We start from the raw sequence: 22942 nt of genomic DNA on the forward strand, positions 1-22942 counted from the left end.
AAATTACAGCTTAATTTCGCGGAGGCAATTACTCCGCTAGTGACTCTGTTATTTTTTCCGAACAGCCTACGGGACGATGCGGCCCTAGATTACTTTTGCATGAATTTTAATTTGTTTAACGCTCCCTCAAAACGTCAAATAATTAAGTTAGAGTTTTTCGTCGCCCGAAGAGCCGAACTTTATTTAAGTAGGAGGAGGTAGTAACTTTTTATTGAAGGAAAAGTATAACGAGGAGGGCGGCAGGATAACAACATAATTGGATGTTGAACGGGCAAATAAAATTATATTTTTTAATTATTTACCTCAGTCTTTTCGACAAAGTGTTATGGATATAAAATGCATTGCCTGGGTTTCGAACTTTCCGGATAAAATGAAATGCCCGTAAAAATAGTTTATTCAGTATTTTAAAGTGAGTTTAGTAATAAGTATGATACAACTTGAACCGTACTTTTAAAAGCTTCAATAATAAATAAAGATTGTTTTGATATTTTTTACACTTAAGTCCACATTCTAAAAATAAATTGCAGCATTTTATGACTAGGTACTAATGAATAATTTAGTTGATTCAGGAATAATTGATTGATAACTGAAAAGTCAATTGAAAACGGAAGCAATATTTTATCAACACGCGAAATTCCTTTTTATCCATTGTTTTCACAATAACAAAAGTTGCTTCACTCGAAATGCTATAATTCACAAACTAATGATCCGACAGCTCTCAAATTTATACACGCATTTTTGAGGATTAAGGCTAACTAAAAAACATGTAGATTTAATTCTAGTAGCGCCATCTATGTGCCAGACCGGGGACTTTTCCATTTAAACCAAAAGTCAAAATTGATGCGCTAAAGTGACGTTTATTCACTATCTTATATTGACTATATATTATTTGGTTCTTGTAATCCGTATTATACTCAGGTCATCGTTATCTTACATATTTGTTAATTATAGGTTATAATCACATTACCGTGGTTTAAAAATTGATTTTACATATTAGTAGCAGTTTAAATTATAGTAGATTAAAGTAGTGATAAGAAGTTTATTGATTTGGATATACCATGTGAGTAATATTTATTTACTTATTTTATATATAGAGTGAAGTACTATAATGTTACTTATTCTTGTACCGTTCAGATTTTAGTTCTAAATAGTAATAACACATAAGTCATTAACTTGTGAAGATTGCTAAACCATCAAACTGACATTTGGGGAACTTTCACTTAGATGAAGTATTATTTAATTTTTTTTTGGGAAATTTCGTTTAATCCAAATCCACAAAATTGAATATGAAAGTAAAAGTTCAGAAAAATATTACCCGATATGCTTTGTATTTCAGAAGAAAATTGAACAACAAACCTTAACAAGGTTACGTGTGTTGGTTACGGTTAGGGAGCCTATATTGATAACTGAATTTACATTCTTAGCACCTGGAAATATATTTCGGAAATGTTGCATCCTGAAGCGGTGCTACTTCTGACATTACTCCTTTAATCATTTGCGGGATCATTTGCAAAACGCCATTGCTAAAGCGCAATAAATACAGACCAATTATAGCCAGTAGCAAGCACATTATAGCTTCGTTTGATTTTTATAACCAAATCATTTTGGCCTCATCGAATAGGCCAGTTGGATGTTTAAGTGATGTTGATAGCTTAAGCCAATAATCTATATGCTTGATAATGTTACAATAGGTCCAGATTTATAGTAGAACTTACAAATAAAGATTTGACGAAAATACAGCCATCTAAATAAAATCTTCAAGAAATCAATGCCATTATATATCATTCTTAACATTTTTCAATGTTATTGACGAGCCAATTCACAATTCTTACCAAAATTGCCTCTTCGAAATCATAGTATAAGACGAGTTATGATAAGGACTGTTAAAGTCCAATGTTATGTTGAACTGCAAGTTTTAAGTATAAATTTCCAATAGCTTTATAAATATTAGTCAGTGGTATAATTTCAAAGTCACACAAATAATTTCAGCACGGATACTGCATAGAAAATATTTCCAGAAAAACGAATATTTCTAAAAAGAACGATTTTGAACCGACACCACTGAGCTCGGAACTATTGCTTCCGGTTTATTTATATGAATATCTCCAAAATGTAACCCAAAATTATAGTCGAAATAAAATAATATATTATTCCTTCTTTTCTTCCCTTTTTCGCCTCCTATTTACCAACAAGGGTTTATCAGGACTGGACCTACGGCATAACGTGATCTCCGAATCATGGTCCTGAGCATTAAGTCTACCGACTAACTTAGAGACCATCACAGAAGACATCCGGTCTTACCCAGCATCGTTGCTGGCGTGACTTGTCGATGGTTATTCCTTGTCGCATTTTCCACTGTTGCCTATAAAGACAATTGAAATTAAATTCACTAACATAAAGTACATCCATGACCACTGCGCCAACTAAGCCGATTAAAATTAATCTTGTTTATATTCATATGAATGTTAGCGGTAGTTTAAAAGGCATCTTGCAGATATAATTTTCAGAAAATAAACTACAAATGTTACATTTTAGACTGCACTTCCGAGGTGGTCCCATTGGAACTAAGTCACGATATGATGGCGACATCGGGGGAAATCGAGGGAAAAATTCAAAAGCATGTACAAAGTTTTCACATATATTTTTACCTAAAATAATCACATATTTGGGTGTCATGTAACTGCTCAACTGATGTGATGGGAAATCGGAAGTAGTTCAGTGTAAAAACCATTCATTTTACTTTTTAAGCACTAACCATTTCATATGAGAGGTCGTACAAATATTGCAGGCAATCGAACCTATAGTGTAATGGTTAGAGCGTTCAGCTAAAACGTGGAAATCGCGGGTTCGACTCTCGATTTTTTTCTCATACGCGCTGCATCTTAACTTTGCCTACCCATATCTAAATCTAGTATTAAATGGAGAAAAAGAAAATATTTTTAATAAAAAAATAGAACCGACTTCAAAAAATAAATACGGAACTCACTAGAAAGTAAAATATGATCAAACCTAGATTTTTAATAAAAGAAAACAAATCGTTTTAAAATAAAATATGTACATAACAATCATTGAAATAATTGAATAAAACAAATACAAATCTCATTTAAGTTATCTACTACACGTATTTTATTTCTACTATATACATACAATTTAGCTTAATACATACCTAAACTTATTTATCTTTTTACACTATTATTACCAACTACTATCAACTGATCAGTTTGAAGTTTGAAAAATAATACAAAAATAGTAATATAATTTTGTAACATATGCATAACATTAAATTACGAACAAAACAAATCTAATCACTTCACTTCAATCTGATCAGTTGGTAGTAGTTGGAAAAATAATACTGTAAATAGATAAATAGGTTTAAGTATATATTAAGCTAACTTGTGTGTATATCGTAGAATATACAATACGTGTCGTAGATAGGTTAAAATAGGGTTTTTGTTTATTTTTATTTAGTTTACGTACGATTATTATGTACATATTTGATTTTTAAATGGATTTTTTGTATCAAAAATGTAAGTTTGATTATTTTTTACTTGTTAGTGAGTTCCTTATAAGTAAGTCGGTTCATTTTCTTTGTTATTTAATCTTAAAATCATATAATTTTAAATTTTGGTTAATAACTAATAACATTAATTAATAATAATTTTGCAGAGGTTATTAGTAGAGCAACTGAGTTAAATTAATTTAAAGAAAAATCCGAATAGCCACCATTTCAATTCAAACTAAAATTCTAGAATCTAATTTCTTAATCTACCCTTTTTAAGGCACCGAATGCCATTGAGCAGATTTCGCGTCGGCTTTACCGTAAACCTTTTTTTGTGCGTTGTCGTGCAATGGCAAATTTGCAAATCTTTTCAGTGGAGTTTTACCATTTTAGATTAGTTTTTTAAGCCGAAAAGACTGTCGGTTTTCCGCGGTAATTTGTTTTTCCTCATTCCGAAACGCTGAATGGCGGCTGGATGAGCTGCCGGAAACCGGTTTTAAAGCAAAATTGTTTTTTTCTCCTACTCTCCTGTCGATTATTTTCGGGGTCCTTTCAAAAGGTCCCGCTTTCTGTCTCCGTTCCTACGTTTGGTGGTGGATTCGGTCCTCTTCCGTCGCTGCATTCGACATGGGAAACATTTAAATTAAATTTGCAGGTTTCAAGTGGCCCGTTTGAAAAATGAATTGCTTTAACGGCCTTATTCAACGTGTATGATACTTACAGTCTGTATTTAAATTGGCAATTGTTTTTAATGCTCTTTATATTCTCTGCAGATTCAATTATTTGTAGTTATATTGTCCAATGAGTTATATTTTTTAAACATTTTTTATAGAGTATTGTTGAAAAGTAAAACATTGTTTATTTGTTTATAATATTGTCTATTTAATCACCAGCATTATTAAAAGAAATTGGTGCAATACATTTGATGCCCAAATTGAAGACAGCAGTCAATTTTAACAACACAGCTTTTTTTAACACAGCCAAATTTAAAAGCTTTATTATCGTTGCGTCTTTGGCTATAAGGACTTTGGTTATTCTATAGATCTATTTTAGTTTTAATGAGAGGCCTTCGGAATGCAACAAAACTAGACAAAATCTCCATCATGTCTCAACTGTCACAAAAAGCAATAATCATGTTGACATATATACTAAATGCCTGTTTGTGACTGAATCATGCTCGGAAATGTCTTAAGATAGCTCGAATAATTATGCTTAAAAATCTGATAAAGCGGCAGAACAAGTTGGTTCTTACAGGCCTATTTCATTACTAACTGCGATATAAAAATTATATGAGAATCTGCTATTAAAACAAAAAAAGAAAATCGCTACTGCGGAATTACTGCCTCCTGCTGGAATTATATATTTTCGAAAGAAAACTTGGGGTCTGGCATGAAAGGGCATTCTCAACACTTTACCATTTACGGCTAGAGTTTTACAGGGTGATGTCTTGGGACCACTTCTATATCTCCTGATATCTAATCAATAAGAGAAGCAGTACTTGAAACATTTTCCGACGACACAGTGACCGTGGCAAAAGATGCATCTGTATATAAGACTATAGAAAAAGTTCAAGAAGCGGTGAACAAGATCTGAAAATGGACTGGAGGTTGGAAAATACAGCTTAGTAGCTCCAAATCTGTCCATGTTAATTTTACGTTGCGGCGAAATGACAAAAACCTAATTATATCACTTGACGGATGTCCGATTTATCGAGCAGAATCAGCCACATATCTCGTAATATATTTCGATGCTAAGTTAAACTGGAAACATGATGTTAGATATAAAGCAGAGCAGGTTAGACTCAAGTCAAGCAAGTGTACTGGTTAGTGGGAAGATATTCTCAACTTAACTTAAAATCAAAGATCAGTCAATAGATAAAATAGAAGAGATATAATCAACTAGTAATCCAACGTATCTAAAACGGTTAATTCTACGATTAATTACCAATGCTTATCGGTACGAAACCAACGTAGAGTTGCACTATAACCTCGAAGTCAAATGGTTACACGAAGTTGTTCAAGATTTCGACTTAAAACATGAAAGAAGGTTGCTAAATCACAGCAACTTGGAAGCAATACAGCCACTGGATAATACGTAGGAATTCAGATGAACGAAGCAAACCAAACCACACGAACTTGTTTGGCATATTAGTGTATTCTTAGTTTTATTTGAATTTGATAAATACATATTGATGTATTAATTCCATATTAGCCTGTTTTTATATATATTATATATATATATATATATATATATATATATATATATATATATGTATGTATAAATTAAGATTGCACTAAGCATATCTAATATCTAATATAAGAAGTGATTAATAAAAAAATTGAGGTATTTTAAAATGTTTCATACAAATGTTTACTAGTATTTCAATAAAATGTTGTATTAAAATTATATTTGTTAATTTTCGGCTGGATTAAAAATGACATTGTTAATCATATTTTTAATTTCCCCCTACAGTAAATAAACACGCTTTGCACGCCCTCATGTGGCCTGAACGAACAAATCTTCGTCACAACCTTGTACATTTGTTATTGTGAGACAGAAGACTGTATATAAAAATATGTTAGTTCAAATCATACATATTGACATGCATAAAAGATAAAACAAAACGTACACGCCATAACATATACCATAGCAAAAGTTATAATTGAAATTCCGTTATAACATGAAAGATCGTAACGTCCAATATTGAGATGTATTCGCCTGATATTTTGCAATCAAGCCAAATAGACGCAAGAGAGTTGGGTCCGAAACAGCTCTTATTAACAAGTATCGGCAATCAATAACTGCTTACCTAAAAACTCGATCGGATATGTGTTGCAGACGGTTATTGCTAAATACGAACGCTTGTAGCTGGCATCCCAGCAAGCTGTCCGCCTCCAAAGTTGATATCGCCGAATCGATAACTTCTAGCTGGTTTATTTGGCCTTCTGGAACACCTGAAATTATATCAGACACGTAAATACGCCGTCATTAATTAATTCCTACGCTAGTAGTGCGGTGCGAATTTCGAACTAAAATTAATAATTCGTGGAAATGTGTCTCCGTATACAGACAAAAAAAAAACGGGAATAAAAGACGCGCAATTATTCAACTAGAAACTGGCTCTATGCACCGACCCATTTTTGCCTGATGATCGCGATATGAAAAATTTCATTTGGAGCAGACGGGGGCGTGTCGCCCGTGCTTTGTGCGAAACACAATGACGCCGCTATGTGCAAATCATCACGTCTCGAGATGAATAATCGTGTTTCTGACAGGTAGGTTATTAAGAAAATGAATGTTAAGTCGTCGATAAGGGGAATTAATATGTTAAGGTCCTTTTCGTAAGTCCGCCCCTCCTTTAACTTTGTATAAAATAACAGGTAATTTTAGTAGAAAAAATTACTTCCATGTCCTAGATAATTATTTCACGTAATCGGGTAATACATGTTTACCTTAGCAAACAACGAAACTATGATGGCAAGTTTATAAATTTCATTAATTGCAACAAGCAATGGCGCTGATTATTTTTAAAATTATAAGAAGCTCTTTTGTCTTTCTTGCTTAAAATTTAGATAAGGTAAGACTGGAATGGCGTACCATGAATTATATATATTAAGGAACTAAAATAATTTCTTATTATTTTAAATATTGAGAAACTGAAACAATTATTATATAAACTTCGGATATATACTGTATATTAGTTTATTTAACAAAAATAAGGTTTCCAGTAATTAAACAATTAAAAACATAAATAAATTACATCACGATTGCCATCCATCTCTCCAGAAAGATATTAGAAAGATTAAGGGGGAGTTGAGTAGTACCTAATGTGTCCGAATCTCGTTTTTCCTTCAGCTTTTTTTTGTATTTTAATTCATTATGTTCTATTTTGCGCATATTTCTTCCTATTAGGTGTAACAAACCAGTTTTATTTAAGACAATTTTTAAAATAGCTTTAGCCGTAAGCCACCATCTTCTTTTCATCCAAAATAATCTGCATCATTTTTAGTATTATCATACATTTTAAAGTTTTTCTCTTCTATGAGATTGTTGATTGCTGTTTCCTTATTCCTTTTGGTATTTTCTTAAATATTAACTTTTCTTTTAATCAATAGGAACAGTTGTTCATATCGGCTGCGCATACAAATATGAGCTTTCATCGTTGTTTTGACGAGACGTTGAAGTAAAACTTTCAAACCAGCACAAAAAGCAAAATACTCTCAAATATTTATGTATGCAGATCGTTATATGTCCAATAATTACATAAGAATTGTAAAAACGTTAGATTAGTAAAAAATAGGTGAATTTCACTAAACTAACTCGTAGCTTAATTGTTTTTTTGTTAAGTTCCCTGGCATAATATTTTTCCATATTATTACGACGACTTGAATATTTTAATTAAAAAATGAGACCTCTTCATAAAACGATAACTATTTAGTTATGATATTTATCAAGAAGGACAATGTTTGATAAATAAAACTAGCAATTTTTTAACAATTGCATGATTAATACCTTCATTTCTTTGTGTAATTTTGTAACAGCGGCGAGTTTTGACTTTATACTGACTTTTATTATGGGTATTTTAATAATAATTTCATGTTCCAAAACTCATTGTTAATTATTTTTGTTGGAAGCAACAACGGTTGCAATTTTCTTATATTTAATTGGATTAATAGAAAATATTAAGTATTGGAAGTAATTGAAAATGTTATATTATCCATCAAGCTTTTGTAAAAATGTCGTCCACCGCTAGTAATTAGTATATTAAGAAGAATCCTCTATCTGAGAAACGTCCTAAGAAGGAAAATAAGAAGTTAGATTGCTACCCCAATAGACCACATAAAAAATATAATTTCGTAAGGAACCCAAATACTTTCCTATATATATATGAATTTGTATGTTATGAAAACTATCATTATATTTAAATAATTCAAAGACCCCATAATAAAACTGTGTTATTTAACATAATCAGTGCACTATAGTATATCTAATTTAAAACTGAATTAGCTGAACAGATGAAAAAGCAGACGACAGTGTAATAAAAATGTATATTTTGAAAAAATTGTCATTGTCTTAAAACCGCTGCATAGAGAATATGAATACTCAAAGGATTTTCGGGTATTTCAAAAGAATTTGAAAATAATACCATGCCAGCTTCTTTGACTCTCTTTAATTCTTTGTCTATTTGTTAAGTTCCCACATGGTTCCTTTTTCATATTATTTTTATGTTTCACTCGTTAGGGCAATAGGGCGCGCTAAAATATCTAATGATAGCCATTTCAGATAGCATACAAGATAAAAAAAATTCGCACATACAAAATTAGATTGGATTAACGTATAATTCAAGATTTGGCCAGAAGACCTCCTCCACGTAGAGGAATAAAGTTAATGGAAAAAATTCCTTCCAAACTGATGCACCGTGAAGTGAGATATATGTATTTCCATGTATACCAGATTATACATATATTTCTATTGAAGAAACGTAGTTATCAGTATGTTCAGATAATCCGTTGAGAAATTCTTGACAAATTTTGTTGCGAAAAATTAGTTGTGAAAATTATTGCAAAATGTCTGCTGAGCGTGCTATCCCCGTTCCCATTCCCATTTAGTGTATCTTTCACATTACCATTGCACCGTCTGATTGAGCATTGTCATTTCAGAGGTCGTCTGTCCCTTGATATTGCTGATTTTTTACGTAACAGTACATACTTTTTATACGGTTTCCTGTAGTAGGTCTGGTAATTCATTAAGTTTAAATCGTTGAAATCAAAACCGTGAATTAAGTTGGTTTAGATTTGGAATAGGTTTCTAAGAGTGTCTGATGGACTTCGTCAGTACTTTTGTTTAAATCGAACAACAAAAGTAATGTATGTAGAAAATGATATATTAAATATAATAGTTACACTGTATAACTCGATAACGCAAAATCTAAAAACAGCTATTTAAGTAACTGTCGAAATCACCATATTTTACGAATAACTTAGGTCAACACTTTTTAATTTGCTACTTCACATTTTTCACTGATCAAAATACATAAAAACTCCTGGTATTTTGAGGCGAACAGCTTTACCTCATTTTTTGTTGATATTTCTAGTACAATGGAAAGAATTCATATATAAACATTCACAGCAGTGTACAACGGCATCCAAGATTAATTTAAGAAAGTGCAAGAATTTTCTTGTAATTTCAAAATGGGCAATATTTTTAGCAAAATATTAATATTCCGTATTCAGTGCACAATATGAATTGTTAGTTTGATTTTATAAATTCATATTAAACAATAGACCAAAGATCTATTAACGGCGGAGGTTTCCTTCAACCAACAAAGCCACGAACCAATGGGCCATAAAATCGGACAATGCTTTCGCTAAATAAATAGGGCAGTTTTAAACGAACAAGGTGTTCGGTTGGAAGTGGGGCTTTGCTTGACCGCAAACAAAGGGTTACGGATAGCAGTATTCAAGATTGGATCAAATAGGAAGCTAGACGGTTTGTCTGTGGTTTTCTAGTTGTGCGCTACGGTATTAGAACGGAAAATCGATTGTGTGTACAAAGCAGAACGGCACACCAAGATTCATAATAATCACATGAAATCCCGTAAAATATTAATATGTATTTAGGATCACGATTTCAAAATTGATTTTCTATACAACCGATACTCCAAATCAATACCTTCTAGCACGAAATGTAAATACTATCTACGGTCTTAGATAGGGAAATAAAACGATTGCGGTTTTAATATGTCAAAGAATCATGATATGGTTTATATCCAATTATAAGATGGTATGAGTGAAGTCTTTATAATATGAATTGCTTGCATTTGTATTAAAATAGGAGTAAAATGGCAGTGTCATTTGTAAAGCCGTTTCAATAAGTCGGAACTTCAGTTAAAATAACATATTTTAAAATAAATTGACAATTCGTTTTTTTAATTCCTACCCAATTCATAACTTCCATAATGAATGTCAAAAAAGGCGATTCGATGTTGTTTATTTATATCATTATGTATGAAATATATAATCTATTCAAAGTTTTTTTTTATATACGTCATCAAGATGTTTAATGTATTGCCTGCCACTATTTGTAAATTCGTTTCAGAATCAGACTATATTTTCCATCTCATATTATCCTAGTTAAAAAGAGACACAATGTTTTTAAGTCAATCGGTTTTCATACCTATGCAAAATTCTTGAAATCAACATATAAAGGTTATAACTCTAACCTATAAGCTATTGTGACTGTACAACTAACTGTAGATTTTAGATGTACACTATTGTTACTTCTTCTTCTCTGATTCTCTAAATTTCACATCGTTCGATTTTCACTTTCAACAAATTCTACCTACATCTTACCTATAAAATAAAATTTAAATCATTACTAAATTATATTATGTTTAAAATAAAAGTCTAGTTATTTCAATTAATACAATTTTTGCTACTATTCTTGATGGACAAACCTCATTAATGACTTGACTAATTCCCACACAAGAAGAATCATTTTCTTCTCTGTTCTTGTTATCATTAAATTTTGGCATATGTTGATACCTATTCGATGTCGTTAAAAATGATATGTTATAAACTTGGCAGCAAACATTCCCACCATATTTAAAATTGATGATGTTTAGATTTTATGTTTTCTTGACTATAGAATCATTAATGTAACACAAAATCTAAGTAATCCAGATTTTTTTGATGTATTGACTTGATCGATTGTACCGATCGACTCGAAAAGAATGTACCGCCATTAGAAAAGGAAGACTACATAGTTTATTCTTTTCTATGGATTATTCTATGCGGGAGATTGAGCATGCGCTAAATGCGGAGATATTTGTGGATTAATGTATCTTATTATTATTTTAATTACGGTCTGAATTGCGGTTGAAGTTTGATAAATTTACATCAAATTTTAATAAAATTATATGAATATAAATATTTATTCACTTAAAAAATACTGGACTTTAGTGCTAAATGTGATGCTGAAAGTTAAAGATCTTTCCACTATATTACATTTTTATCTACATAAAACATTTTAACAGTTTGCTATTTATTACACATAACTCTGTTGCAAATGAACTACCAACACTGACTTGGATGATGAATATGAAGGTTAGGAATAGTTATTGGAAAAGGCAATTTTCGACATATAACGAATAACTGAAGTATAGAAGTATCGAGAATACAAGTAAAATTTTACCATTAGAAGGCGCATTCAAAGAAGCGGATTATAGTAAATTTATTAAATGCATTTAGAAAAATTCCCAACCAAGGTACAATATGCAAAGAATTAATTTAAAATAATCAGTCTTTGCATATTTCATAAATATTTAATTGTTTTTGACAATAATACAAATTGATTATTGCGTAATCCTCTCTCTGACTTTTTATTATTTGAGTATAAACACGGGTGTTAATTATTATCTCTTTATAACACTGCAACTCCGGATTTAGAATAAGTAAGTGGGATCAAATAATTTAGTAATGACGCACCCAAAATATACGATTGTAGGAATGTTCGTCGGGTCGGTCAGTCGGTCGAAATGTGTGGCTGCTGCTGTGATTATTTGTCAGAACACTCACTACTATTTCTGGAAGGAATTTGCACGAGAACTGAAAACAGTGGTTGAAGAAATACTGTTTATATTTAATATTAAATTATACATGTGGTCGACGGGAGAATTGAAAGGATATTAGGTTAGGTAGAGGAAGTACGGTAGCGCTGTGGAAGTGGTACTATTACAAGGGGTCGGAGAAAAGAAAAGAGAGCGAGACTTCGTCGTGATGGTCTTTTATCGCCTGGAACTGCATGGTACCAATCCACCGGCTTTGCCAACCTTTGTACTTGTTGATGAATTCGTGGTGGCTTAAAGGGTCGTGGCGGTCGCTACACGATCTTCGTTCAAAATCAGCGTATATTGTAATCCGGTTTTAGCACATACGCAATATTCAGTTCGTTCATAACTAATATCCCACCTAATAATTTTCTATTGCTTTATTTCAATTATAACCATGAGCTTTTTTTAGAAGATTGTACGTGATATTTTACATAAAATTTATATAGTTGATTGTCCTTCATAACTTTTATCTTATAACTATAGTTAGTATAAAAGAGACTTTAAAATATAACAAAAAAACTTTACCATTATTTTACATTTTCCTTTTTACATTAACTTACGTAAGTTAACTATCAACCCATGTCACTTTTACCACTGTGCCGAGAGTTTTAAATTCGCAAATTATCTTTGAAAATCGCGTAAAATGAGATAAAACAAATCGAATCTAAAATTCTAGAATTTATTGCTTTGAAAGAAATTAAATAAAAACCAATAAAGGAGCAAATTATTTTACAAATTTGTGTATATCGAAGTTCGCAAAACTTCGAATTCAAATTGGGTATCTAAAAAGATATAAACAGCTTAAAAGATAAACCAAACCAAGGAAATTTTGGAGTACAATAGAGACGGAGAAAATGAAATGAAATAAAACTTGTTCCCCAAAGGGTCGTCGTTGTTTCAGGGTCATTTATTCTAAAATAATCCAGAAGTATTTAAATATTTGCATAAATAAAAATGTCATATTATAAGATCATTTTAGAATTTTCGGAATAATAAAATGGATCTTCATTGTAAACAGACTTAATTAGATTTAAATCTGCATCAATTTATAACAGGTCCGCAAAATAAAAATTCTAAGGGATGTTTAGGTTTTGTAATGTGATCTTTAAGTTTTTGGGGTTCTTAATCGGAAAAGATCTTCCATTTTCGTACAGGATGACTTGTTTTCGTTTTTTGACATTCTCGCTAATTATGACAAACAAGTTATTACGTTAAAATAAAAGAGAATAGACTTGAAGATTGCTAAAATTATTATTTACAAATCATTAAGGAGACATATATTTTATATAATATAAATTCACTAGCACTATTATAACCTTTTCTTTTTTCCAGTAAGGCTTGTGCATTTTCACTTGTGGAAAAAATCTGGAAGGATTTTAACATAGACCAGTTTCCCTGGATTTTTTTCTCCATTTCTTCAGAATCGTAGTGAAATCGTTCACCTTGTTCTTCACTCATGTCTCCCAAATTATTCTTAGAGAAGCAATGGGGGGAATGAAGAATATGTACTTAGACTTATTTTAAACTTATTTGATAACCCAAAGCTTGAAACGCTTAACATTCTGTTGTCAATTTATTTATAGTTAGGATCTGTACAATTATCTAAAAATATCTCGTTGATCTCCTTAAAATAATCGGCACTTATTTTTCTTTCGTCTTTTTCTTAATTTTGTATCTGGCCCAACGAAGACACCTTTCACCGTAGCTTCTGAGAGGCCTGGAAACTTTGAAGCGATACATTTGAAGCAATGTTCATTTATGGAAAGTTATTTATTGCATTTTTATTATCAATTTTATATGCAGCGGTTGTACAAAACTTATTGCGGAGGTATCAATGTTTTTTAGATACCGTTCTTTCCACAAACTCTATGCTCCCTGGGCCACCAACTTATTTTAGTCTAGTGATTTGCAATCTTACAGATATAATAAGCAATGGAATTTGGTAAACCGTTGTCCGATCAATCCACGCAATCTTTTAAATTCGCCGCATATCTGCTGAGCATGGTTTTTATGTAGTGGTATAACATGTACATTGGGGCTCTCCTCAGAAAATCTAATTTTCTTCTGAAAAAATTCCGCCGCAATGCTCTCTATTTCATAAAAACTTTCCTTGTTGCATTTTCTTCTTAAATATCCTAATAAGAGTTTCCCTTAATAGGTTAGGTAAAAAGTTATTTCGGTTTTTTCCTAATAGGTAGCTTCAAATTCATATAAAAAGTAGCGTCGTTCATTTACAGACTCAAAAGTTTTTGTGTTTTAAAAACATAAAGTCGATATTATTGTTATATTTAGCTTTGTACTTTCAAAAAGTGTCATATGAAGAGAAGAGTCATGTAAAATTGTAATGGGCATTAAGTATAGGTACCGTTTGTAATAATCAATGCTTAAGAGACCTACTGTCAAATGTGTAAAATCTTTCATCAAGAGTTGTTCGAAATTGGAAAAATCATAAATTTGGCTCGACTATTAAAGTGACAGAAGCCGGCGATTACAAAGAACGGCTAGCGGACAAATTAAGTCGGCAAAAATTAAAAGATGTTTGGGAGGGAGTATTGATTGAATCACCCTATACACCAAACGTCGTCCTGTCTGACTACCATCACTGAAATTCTCTGAATGGTATATAAGGGCTTTGTTGGGTTCAATTCATAAGGCTTGAGATAATTGCTCCCAATGAGGAAGAGAAAGAAAATCATATTACACAGGCAGATGATACTACCCTAATATATAAATGTTCAACGAAGAAATATGTTTACCTGCTAAGGCAAGTTTTATTATATAACTACAATATTTTAATTATCAATTAGTATAACAGTAAGGACACAGTACAGTATATACACTAAAGACAAAGTAGTAATACATTTTTTACAGTTTGATGTCGACATAAACCAGACTAAAGTTCGTTTTTATATCCAAGATAATCGTGTGTCTCTATATTCATAGCGACCCTGATGATATCTAACTTGTTTTGAATTAGCAGGTAATTTCTAACTTATCCGTTACTTCCATCTTGCCCTTCCCTTTTCTACTGTTTGGTATAATAATAACGTTTGATAGAATAACATCAACTGATATTAATGTACCTCTGAAACAATCTGTCTGTAAAAAAAATGTATATCTAATATATGCAATGTTTTTATAATCTTATTATAATCAATATTAAATTTATTATTTTAAAAATATATAATGATGCAGTGAAAGTCTTCACAAATATTCATTTGTCACGAAACTCAACACAGTTAGTACTAAGAAAAAATATTATTTTAAAATATTTCTCACTTTTTTTGTCTAATCATTGTTTAGATTTATCACTATCGTCAATCCATAACCGCTTGGGGGTAACGTCTATTTGTCAACCAAAACGCTGCTGTTGATGTCACAGGACTTCGAACATTCTTCACTAAATCTGTTCACAGTTGGCGGTCGGTTGTTGACCCCAGGTCATTCTGGCCTCGGATAACATTAGTCTTCAATTGAGTCTTCTACATAAAAGGTCGATGGTAATACAGATATCTGTGAGGTATTCTTTCTTTTTTCATTCGAAAGACATTTTCAAACCATTGTAAGTTCACGATAAGAATTAACAATAATTGTGTATGAAGCTACAAAAGAAATAATATACTGATAAATATAATAATATTAATTTAGTACGGTACTCAAAATGTTTAGTATTAGGAAAAGACGTTACTTCAGGCACATAAAGTTCATTGAGTACAGAATACAATTCTCCAATTCTCTTTGTACACCTTTTATTTAGCGAATTAGCATGGGGATATCTCGTGACAGACAAATATTCTCAGCGCAAGACTTCCAAGGAGCCGTAGCTTAAATATCCTTCAATCGCAAAACCGTCTCTCGAGCGAAGTTTCGCGTATTAAACATTACTGCATTAAATTTACAATATGACCTTTCCCAATGAACTCCTTGTACTTGAAAGTGACTTGTTGACAATATAATGATTTGATAAAGAAAATGTATACATATATATTTATTTACAGTAATAATCAGATTAACCAAATATCCAGTAAAACAATTAAATTTAAGATTAATATATACTGAACTGTATATCATTTCAGATCAGATTTTGGATTTTACAATTCTTAGAAAAGCTTCCGAAGTTGAAAGCCAACATTTTCGCTCTCTGAAAATAATAGAACGGTCATGTTTCTTTCACGCCAAGTCAAGAACAGCAGTTCATATTTCTATTCAAACTAACATTACAATATATTGTTAGTAACATATAAAAAAAAACGCCACCCACATCGACTAAGCCTTTCGACCCTCCTGATTATATCACCTTCTATTAAAATACGTTTTGCCAAGGTATACACATAATAGGCTCCTTTATCTGGCTCTAGCTCCTCATCTATCACAGAAGCCCTTTGTCTGTTCAATTCATTTTAGGCGTTTTTTAATTACAAACCAGAGAGCTTACCTGTCTCTTTCAAGAAGGCACAAGTCATACATTATGAAACTTTTGTATGATAGTGTAAAATATATAATAAATAATTTTGTTTAAACAGTATAATTTATTAAGTACCAACAAAAATTTTATATAATTTTATATGAAACCATATATGGAATAACGAAAACAAAGATCAAAACTAATTTAATATCTTATAATTCCCTTAAGCCTTAAATTTATGAACCCTTAAATTTTTATATTTTACCTGTGACAAAGCGCGAAATAAATCAGTATGGTTTTTTTTTTCAATTTTGTTTTGTGTAAAGGAACATTGAAAATGATCACTATTTTCAATTTCTCTGTCATGTGATGTGGACATGTCAATACAGAAACCCTTTCCTCAAAGCAGTTCTTCTTCATCACGATATTATCTCTATTATTTTCAGGGGTTAATTTTATATACTAAAAGCTTTTTGTGTTTTTTTTTAAATATATTTGAAATGTAAATTCTCTTTTAACGGAAAGAAAGGGCATCTTCTTGATGTCGGTGTAATCAATATACATGGTCCTATAACGTTATATAACACATATAATAAGACCTTATGCAATATGCTCTCCAGTTTATTTTTCTACATTTATTTTATGGTCTTCAAATGAATCCCCCTTAGTCATAGTGTTTTCAGCCAACGTTTTTTCGAGTACTTGAAGTATTTGTTGAATTCGATTTCTGAAAGGGTCTTTAAAGATTCTTGGGTTCGGATTTAATCGCTCCAATAATTCCGACACAAATGGTATATGCCTTGGAAGAGGTTTTTCAATTTAGATATAGCATATGTCTAAGCTTCAGAGTTAAGTAAGGCGAGAAAAGTATTATTTAAATGCTATGAGTTAATTTTTTGCAATATCACTACGATCATTGAAGAAAACTTCTAATATTTTTTTAGTTAAATTTCTCACTTCGTCTTCGGGTTGAACTCACCTCTAATACGATATTTTTCTTGATTGGTTACCTATTTCCAGATCGTACTCATACATCCGGGTATCATATATTTTAATAATTAGTTTGATGAGTTTTTTTTACAGCCAGAAACCATATTTTGAATACACATTACAAAAAGGCATTAGCAGGACAATTTTTATCAAAAAAATACTATTGCTAGTGCTATTGAGAACAACGAAAGAATATGCGTCTGCAGATCTTGAGTATCAAATATTTAATTTTATTCACGTGGTTCTCATTGATAGATCTTGAAGTAAGACCAAGATCTTCATCAGAAGCCAAAATTGTATTGGATATTGAACAACTCATCAAATAATCCCCCAACAATAAGATTTCATATCTGTCTCTAAAAGTTCAAAAGCAATATTTTAATATTTTTATTAATGGAGTACGTTTACTAAACTCACATTTTCTTTCAGCGAATTATCTGTAACGCTAAAATTAAAACACCATTAAAACTAAAATTATTATAGGGTGGCCACTTTCCTGTTAGCTCTATCCGAAATAAAACTTATTAATTGTATATAAACAGCGGGTAGATTTTTCAATATAAACATAATTTAATACAATTGTTGAGAGGTCAGAGGAAACTGTTTGAAAAATATTCATAGAAAACTTAAACATTTGCAGCTCTTTGAGGAATGTAGATATGCATGAACATCCCCTCTTACATCACCCCAGTGCAGTGTCTCAAGGCGCAGCAAGGGTCCTTGATTTATTTTCGACGTAAATCGCCCTTCCGAAGATCGAGTCCTTGACGAACTAGATTCTGATTTTCGTCCGGTTCTTCTCCAACTCGTAAACTGCACCACCTCTCAAGTCCCACTCACAAGATACAGGAAAAAGACCGAGTGCAAAAACTACCAAACTCTTCTCCTGGAATCCGATGCAATTCTGAAAAGTAACACACCAGAACAACTCGAGGAAGCCGTGCTCAAGCTAACTCGCGATATTCAGTCTGCTCATGAACCTGCCACAGACGAAATTTTATCACAACCTCAACCTTCCCGCTTGAACGTGAAATTCGCATCAAAAACGGTCTATGCAGATTAGCTCGATTTACCCTCGATGCTGCAGACAAAAGGGAAACGAACAGAGCATGCAAGAGGGTAAAGGTGGACATCTTGACTCGGCGAGCAATGAAATGGGACTCACTTCTCGCGGACCAAAAACTGAATGGCCTCCCTTCCCTCTGGCGTCTCTCCAAAAGCCTCGTGGGGAATACGCACAAGTCCCCCCGCCCTAAAATCAGAAGTTACAGGAAATTTTGCAGTCACTGACCAAGAAAAAGTCGAGCTTCTCGCAGAGACCTATGAGGCTCAGATGAAATGCCTCCCAGCCGCAGAGAATACTAAAGCTAAAGACTGTGACACTGTCTTCAACGAATCCAACTCCATCAACAGACCAGTAACCCCAGTCTTTCTTCTCAACCATTTCGTATCTCCAAAGTCTCTAGAGACTATAATCGGCAAACTTCAAACCAAAAAATCTCCAGGTTTTGACGGAACATTGATTACCAAGTTAAAAAAGTCCCGCATAAGTACCTCGCGAAACTGGCAAACATCATTAACTCCATCATGAGGCTGCAACATTTTACGGCGTCTTGGAAACACGCACATATAGCGGTTATACCCAAGAAAGAAGCAAAATCATCTCCATCTAATTACAGGTCTATCAGCTTTCTCAGCGCCATTTCGAGGTTTGCCTAGAGGGCAATACTCTACGCTCCCAACTCTTTCACAAAGGAACAACAACATCATTCCTGATGAACAATTCGGACTTTGCGCTCACCACACATCCATCCATCATGCTACCCGTCTGGCCACACACATCCATCACGCTCTTGACCAACGTAAAAAGGTTGGGGCAGTCCTTCTGGACCTAACCAAAGCCTTCGACAAGGTCTGGCACGATGGTTTGATCGCAAAATGCGTGCGGTTAGGCCTCCCGGAAGATCTAATCGCTCTCATCAAGTCCTATCTCTGGGACAGATTTTTCCAAGTCAAGATCAGGAAACCACTCTCCAGTCGAAAATATATCGATGCTAGCATACCTCAAGGTTTCCCGCTGACCCCAGCCTTATTTAACCTCTTTATTTCAGAACTGACGAGAAAAAAGCACATTGACGTCGCGTTTTACGCTAACGACACTGCTATCCTGACGGCCGCCAGGTTCGAAGTTACAATTCATGAACGTTTACAGAAGCAGCTCGATTATGCGGTCAAGCGGTTCAAATTCTGGAGGTTGCAAAACAACCCCTTGAAAACCCAGGTCATCATTTTACATAAGATGTGTTACGCACTGCGCGTCTCGCAAATTAAGATCGACACCGCACTAATTCCATGGCTGGATAACGTCACGTACCTAGGTCTACACTTCGACCGACGGTTTGGTTGGCATTCCCAAATCCAGAAAGCAATCCTGAAAGTTTCGGGGATAGCAAACCTGCTATCTTCTCTGATCTGCTCTTCTAGCGGACTTTCCATCTCCATCAAAAGCTTATTTTACAAGATGTTAATTCGGCCCGTACTCTACAGATCTAATGTCTACTTCAAGTTTGTTACACCCAGCCAGGTGAAACGACTTCAAGTTTTCCAAAATAAGCTCCTCAGGAGAATGTTAAACGCACCATGGTTTTTCAGAAATAATCAAATTAATAGGAAAAGTGACACTCTAGAAATCAAGCACTTCATATCTCAATCATTCCACAAACAACAACTCAGTTCAAGTTCTTCTGAAAACGCACTTGTTCGCGAGCTGGTCGACATGCTGTGAGCTTAGCAATGCGTCACCGCTAAGCTCTCTACCTTTTCCATGCTGAAACGACCTCATCCGTCGCTACAATCATAACTTTAGCCCCCATACGACAGTATCCAGTCGTGTACTAACTCAGGTTCGCGAATCACTAGAATCGCCGGGTCCTCGTGCCTTATAATGGCTGCCCGATCAGCGGGTATCATATCCCAAAGTTTAATGCATTAACTGTAGCGATCCACAGGGGTCAACTGTGAAGCGGTTTTGCTTTAGTGTATTGGTGAGCCCAGAGGCAGTCCCACATAATCAGGTCCAACTTGTCACTCCAGGGCAAGTTTCATTCCACCGTCTGGTTTTAGGACAAAGCAAAATCCCTTAATTAACTCTTGGTCTTGAGACGTAATTACATTAAATTATAAAAAAAAAATTAAATTTAAGTTTACGAAATTTGTAATATATTTCCTTTTGTATAGCTTAGTGGTCTAATTTATTACATTATTTAACTGTTTTTCTAATATATATGACATGGGAAAAGAATTATGACTTGAGAAAACATAAAATATTGCATTTTATCGAACGTCTGGTGAAACCAAGTCAAGATAAGTAAGGCACAGAGCGCAAAGTGCACAACACAAAATACATGTCTAGCAAAAAAAATGTCTTATTGGCTCGTTGTCGTTCCGGATAATGGTAGTTTAAGTACCGATACTAGATGAAGAGTGTCAGCTGTTAGACCTGGTGGAGGACCCCTATGGTGGCTATAACCAAACATTTAAAGAAGGCCCGTGGTCGTGGAATTTTCGAGCATTTCTTCAATGTCCCTATCGGGTTTTATCAGCGTGCGAAGTTCCTAGCTGGAAGAGTCCTCCCCTCCTCGAAATTCTGAACGAATAGGGATACGGAAAAGGACCTCTTGACTCAGCCTTTTTTCTTCCCGCTTTCTCAACCACCACCAAGAACCCGAGCGAGAAGCCCCATCTATAAAACACGATGCATCGACAACGAGACTCAGAACTGAATAACATCACAAATTTTTTCCGTCACAAGAACTGACTAAAGAATTAGAGAGCATTATCAGAATTAGAAATAAGAATTGGCAAAATTAGAATGAAAGAGTTAGAGAACCAAGACCAGAAACAGTGAAATAATTACCGAATTGGTCAAAGAAAGAGAATTAAGAAACAATCAAAGGAGTCAAGAATTAAGAATTAATCAGTATTAAGAAGAAAGAAAACTTATCAAAAATGGATGTTAATATTCAAGAACACTAGAATTATATGTCGTGTATAAAACCAGACGACATAGCCAGTATTATCCTAAATCACACAGACGATTTACCAAGTCATTTCCATCCTATTCATAATGTTTTTACTATTACATATCGATTTAATATTTTTCATAACATATAATTTTTATATTATTCATTAAAATAAACAAACTTGTTCTTGTGCTTTAATTTACACAAAGAAAAGAGTAAATATGATTCACAACATTGTTTTCTCTCCTTAAGAAATCAAGAGTTGGAAAACATAGGATAATCTAATGATATAAAGATAGATGAACAAGAAGTTGCATGAGACATCCAGACATCGCTTTTAAAAGAATGTAATTTTGAAAATCTTAAAATAAAATCAATTGAGAATTGTTTCATTTTGTGTATACGAGATATGGATACTTCAAAAATAGAACATTGAGCCACTCATGACAGGATGATAATAAAAATAATGAAAAGGAAACACGTTGATAGATAAAGGCAATATTTGATTAGTTTTTGTGACTCCTAATATTTATTAATAATGCATTTCAGATATGATTATTTGAAGTGTTTCCATCCAAGTTCAAGGGCGACTACAATGGAGAAGTGAACCATAACATGTTTTTGCTCCAATATATAAATCAGCTGTGGAAAACCTTGGAGAAACAAACAGTTATTATTATGTACAATGCACTATACCATGCTACACTGAGGGAAATTATCCCAGCATCGACAAAGGCTGTAATTAAGAATTGCTTACAAAACATAAAGTTAATTTTGAAGAGACTATGCTAAAGAGTCATCTATTTAAAATTATTACTCGGTAATTTCAAGTAAAATATTTAGTTGCATTTTATGTAATTTCGTTTTTCAGAATTAGGCCAGAAAAAAACATATATTTTAGATCAGATGGTTCAACAATATGGCCACAGATTATTAGGTTTTCCTCCCTATCACTGCATCTTCAATCCAATAGAATTGAAAGTGAGGTGTGGCAAAGAATTACTGAAAATCCTATAATATAGATGTGTGTCGAGATGGATATACAAGCAAGAACTATCTGAATACAGTACAAAATTATTGTCTACAATAACATCTTCGATCTCGAAGAAATTCTTCAGAAACACTAAAGAAGAACATTGACAAAAATGACAAATGGTGGATATATAAATACGTGTTAAATTGAAAATTAAAAGCTTAGTTATTGACTTAAATAAGACTCAAAAATTGACAATGACAAAGTCAAAATTAACTAAAACTCTACGTTGAATCAAAATTGCGACGCTCTAATGCCATAAATTCAGACGACGTGAATGCACTGTTTAATTGAATCGATGATATTTTTCTTTTCACTCAACAATGCTATAAAATGTTTACTGTTATTCTCTAAATGTTGGTACACTCGATATATCTTTTGT

General features: G+C 32.9%; 1 protein-coding gene across 1 annotated transcript in view; it reads right to left on the reverse strand.

The window, feature by feature from the left end:
• LOC143206511 (uncharacterized) overlaps positions 1 to 22942 on the reverse strand; it is a 128157-nt gene that overhangs the window by 44441 nt on the left and 60774 nt on the right. The window contains exon 5 of the mRNA XM_076419090.1: positions 6309 to 6453. Coding sequence (XP_076275205.1) covers positions 6309 to 6453 — 145 coding nt within the window. The remainder of the gene's footprint in view (positions 1 to 6308; positions 6454 to 22942) is intronic.

The sequence above is a fragment of the Rhynchophorus ferrugineus genome, unplaced genomic scaffold (genome assembly GCF_030347505.1).
Source record: "Rhynchophorus ferrugineus isolate W39M unplaced genomic scaffold, kcgeb_rfMv2 rfM1, whole genome shotgun sequence".
Lineage (NCBI taxonomy): Eukaryota > Metazoa > Arthropoda > Insecta > Coleoptera > Curculionidae > Rhynchophorus > Rhynchophorus ferrugineus.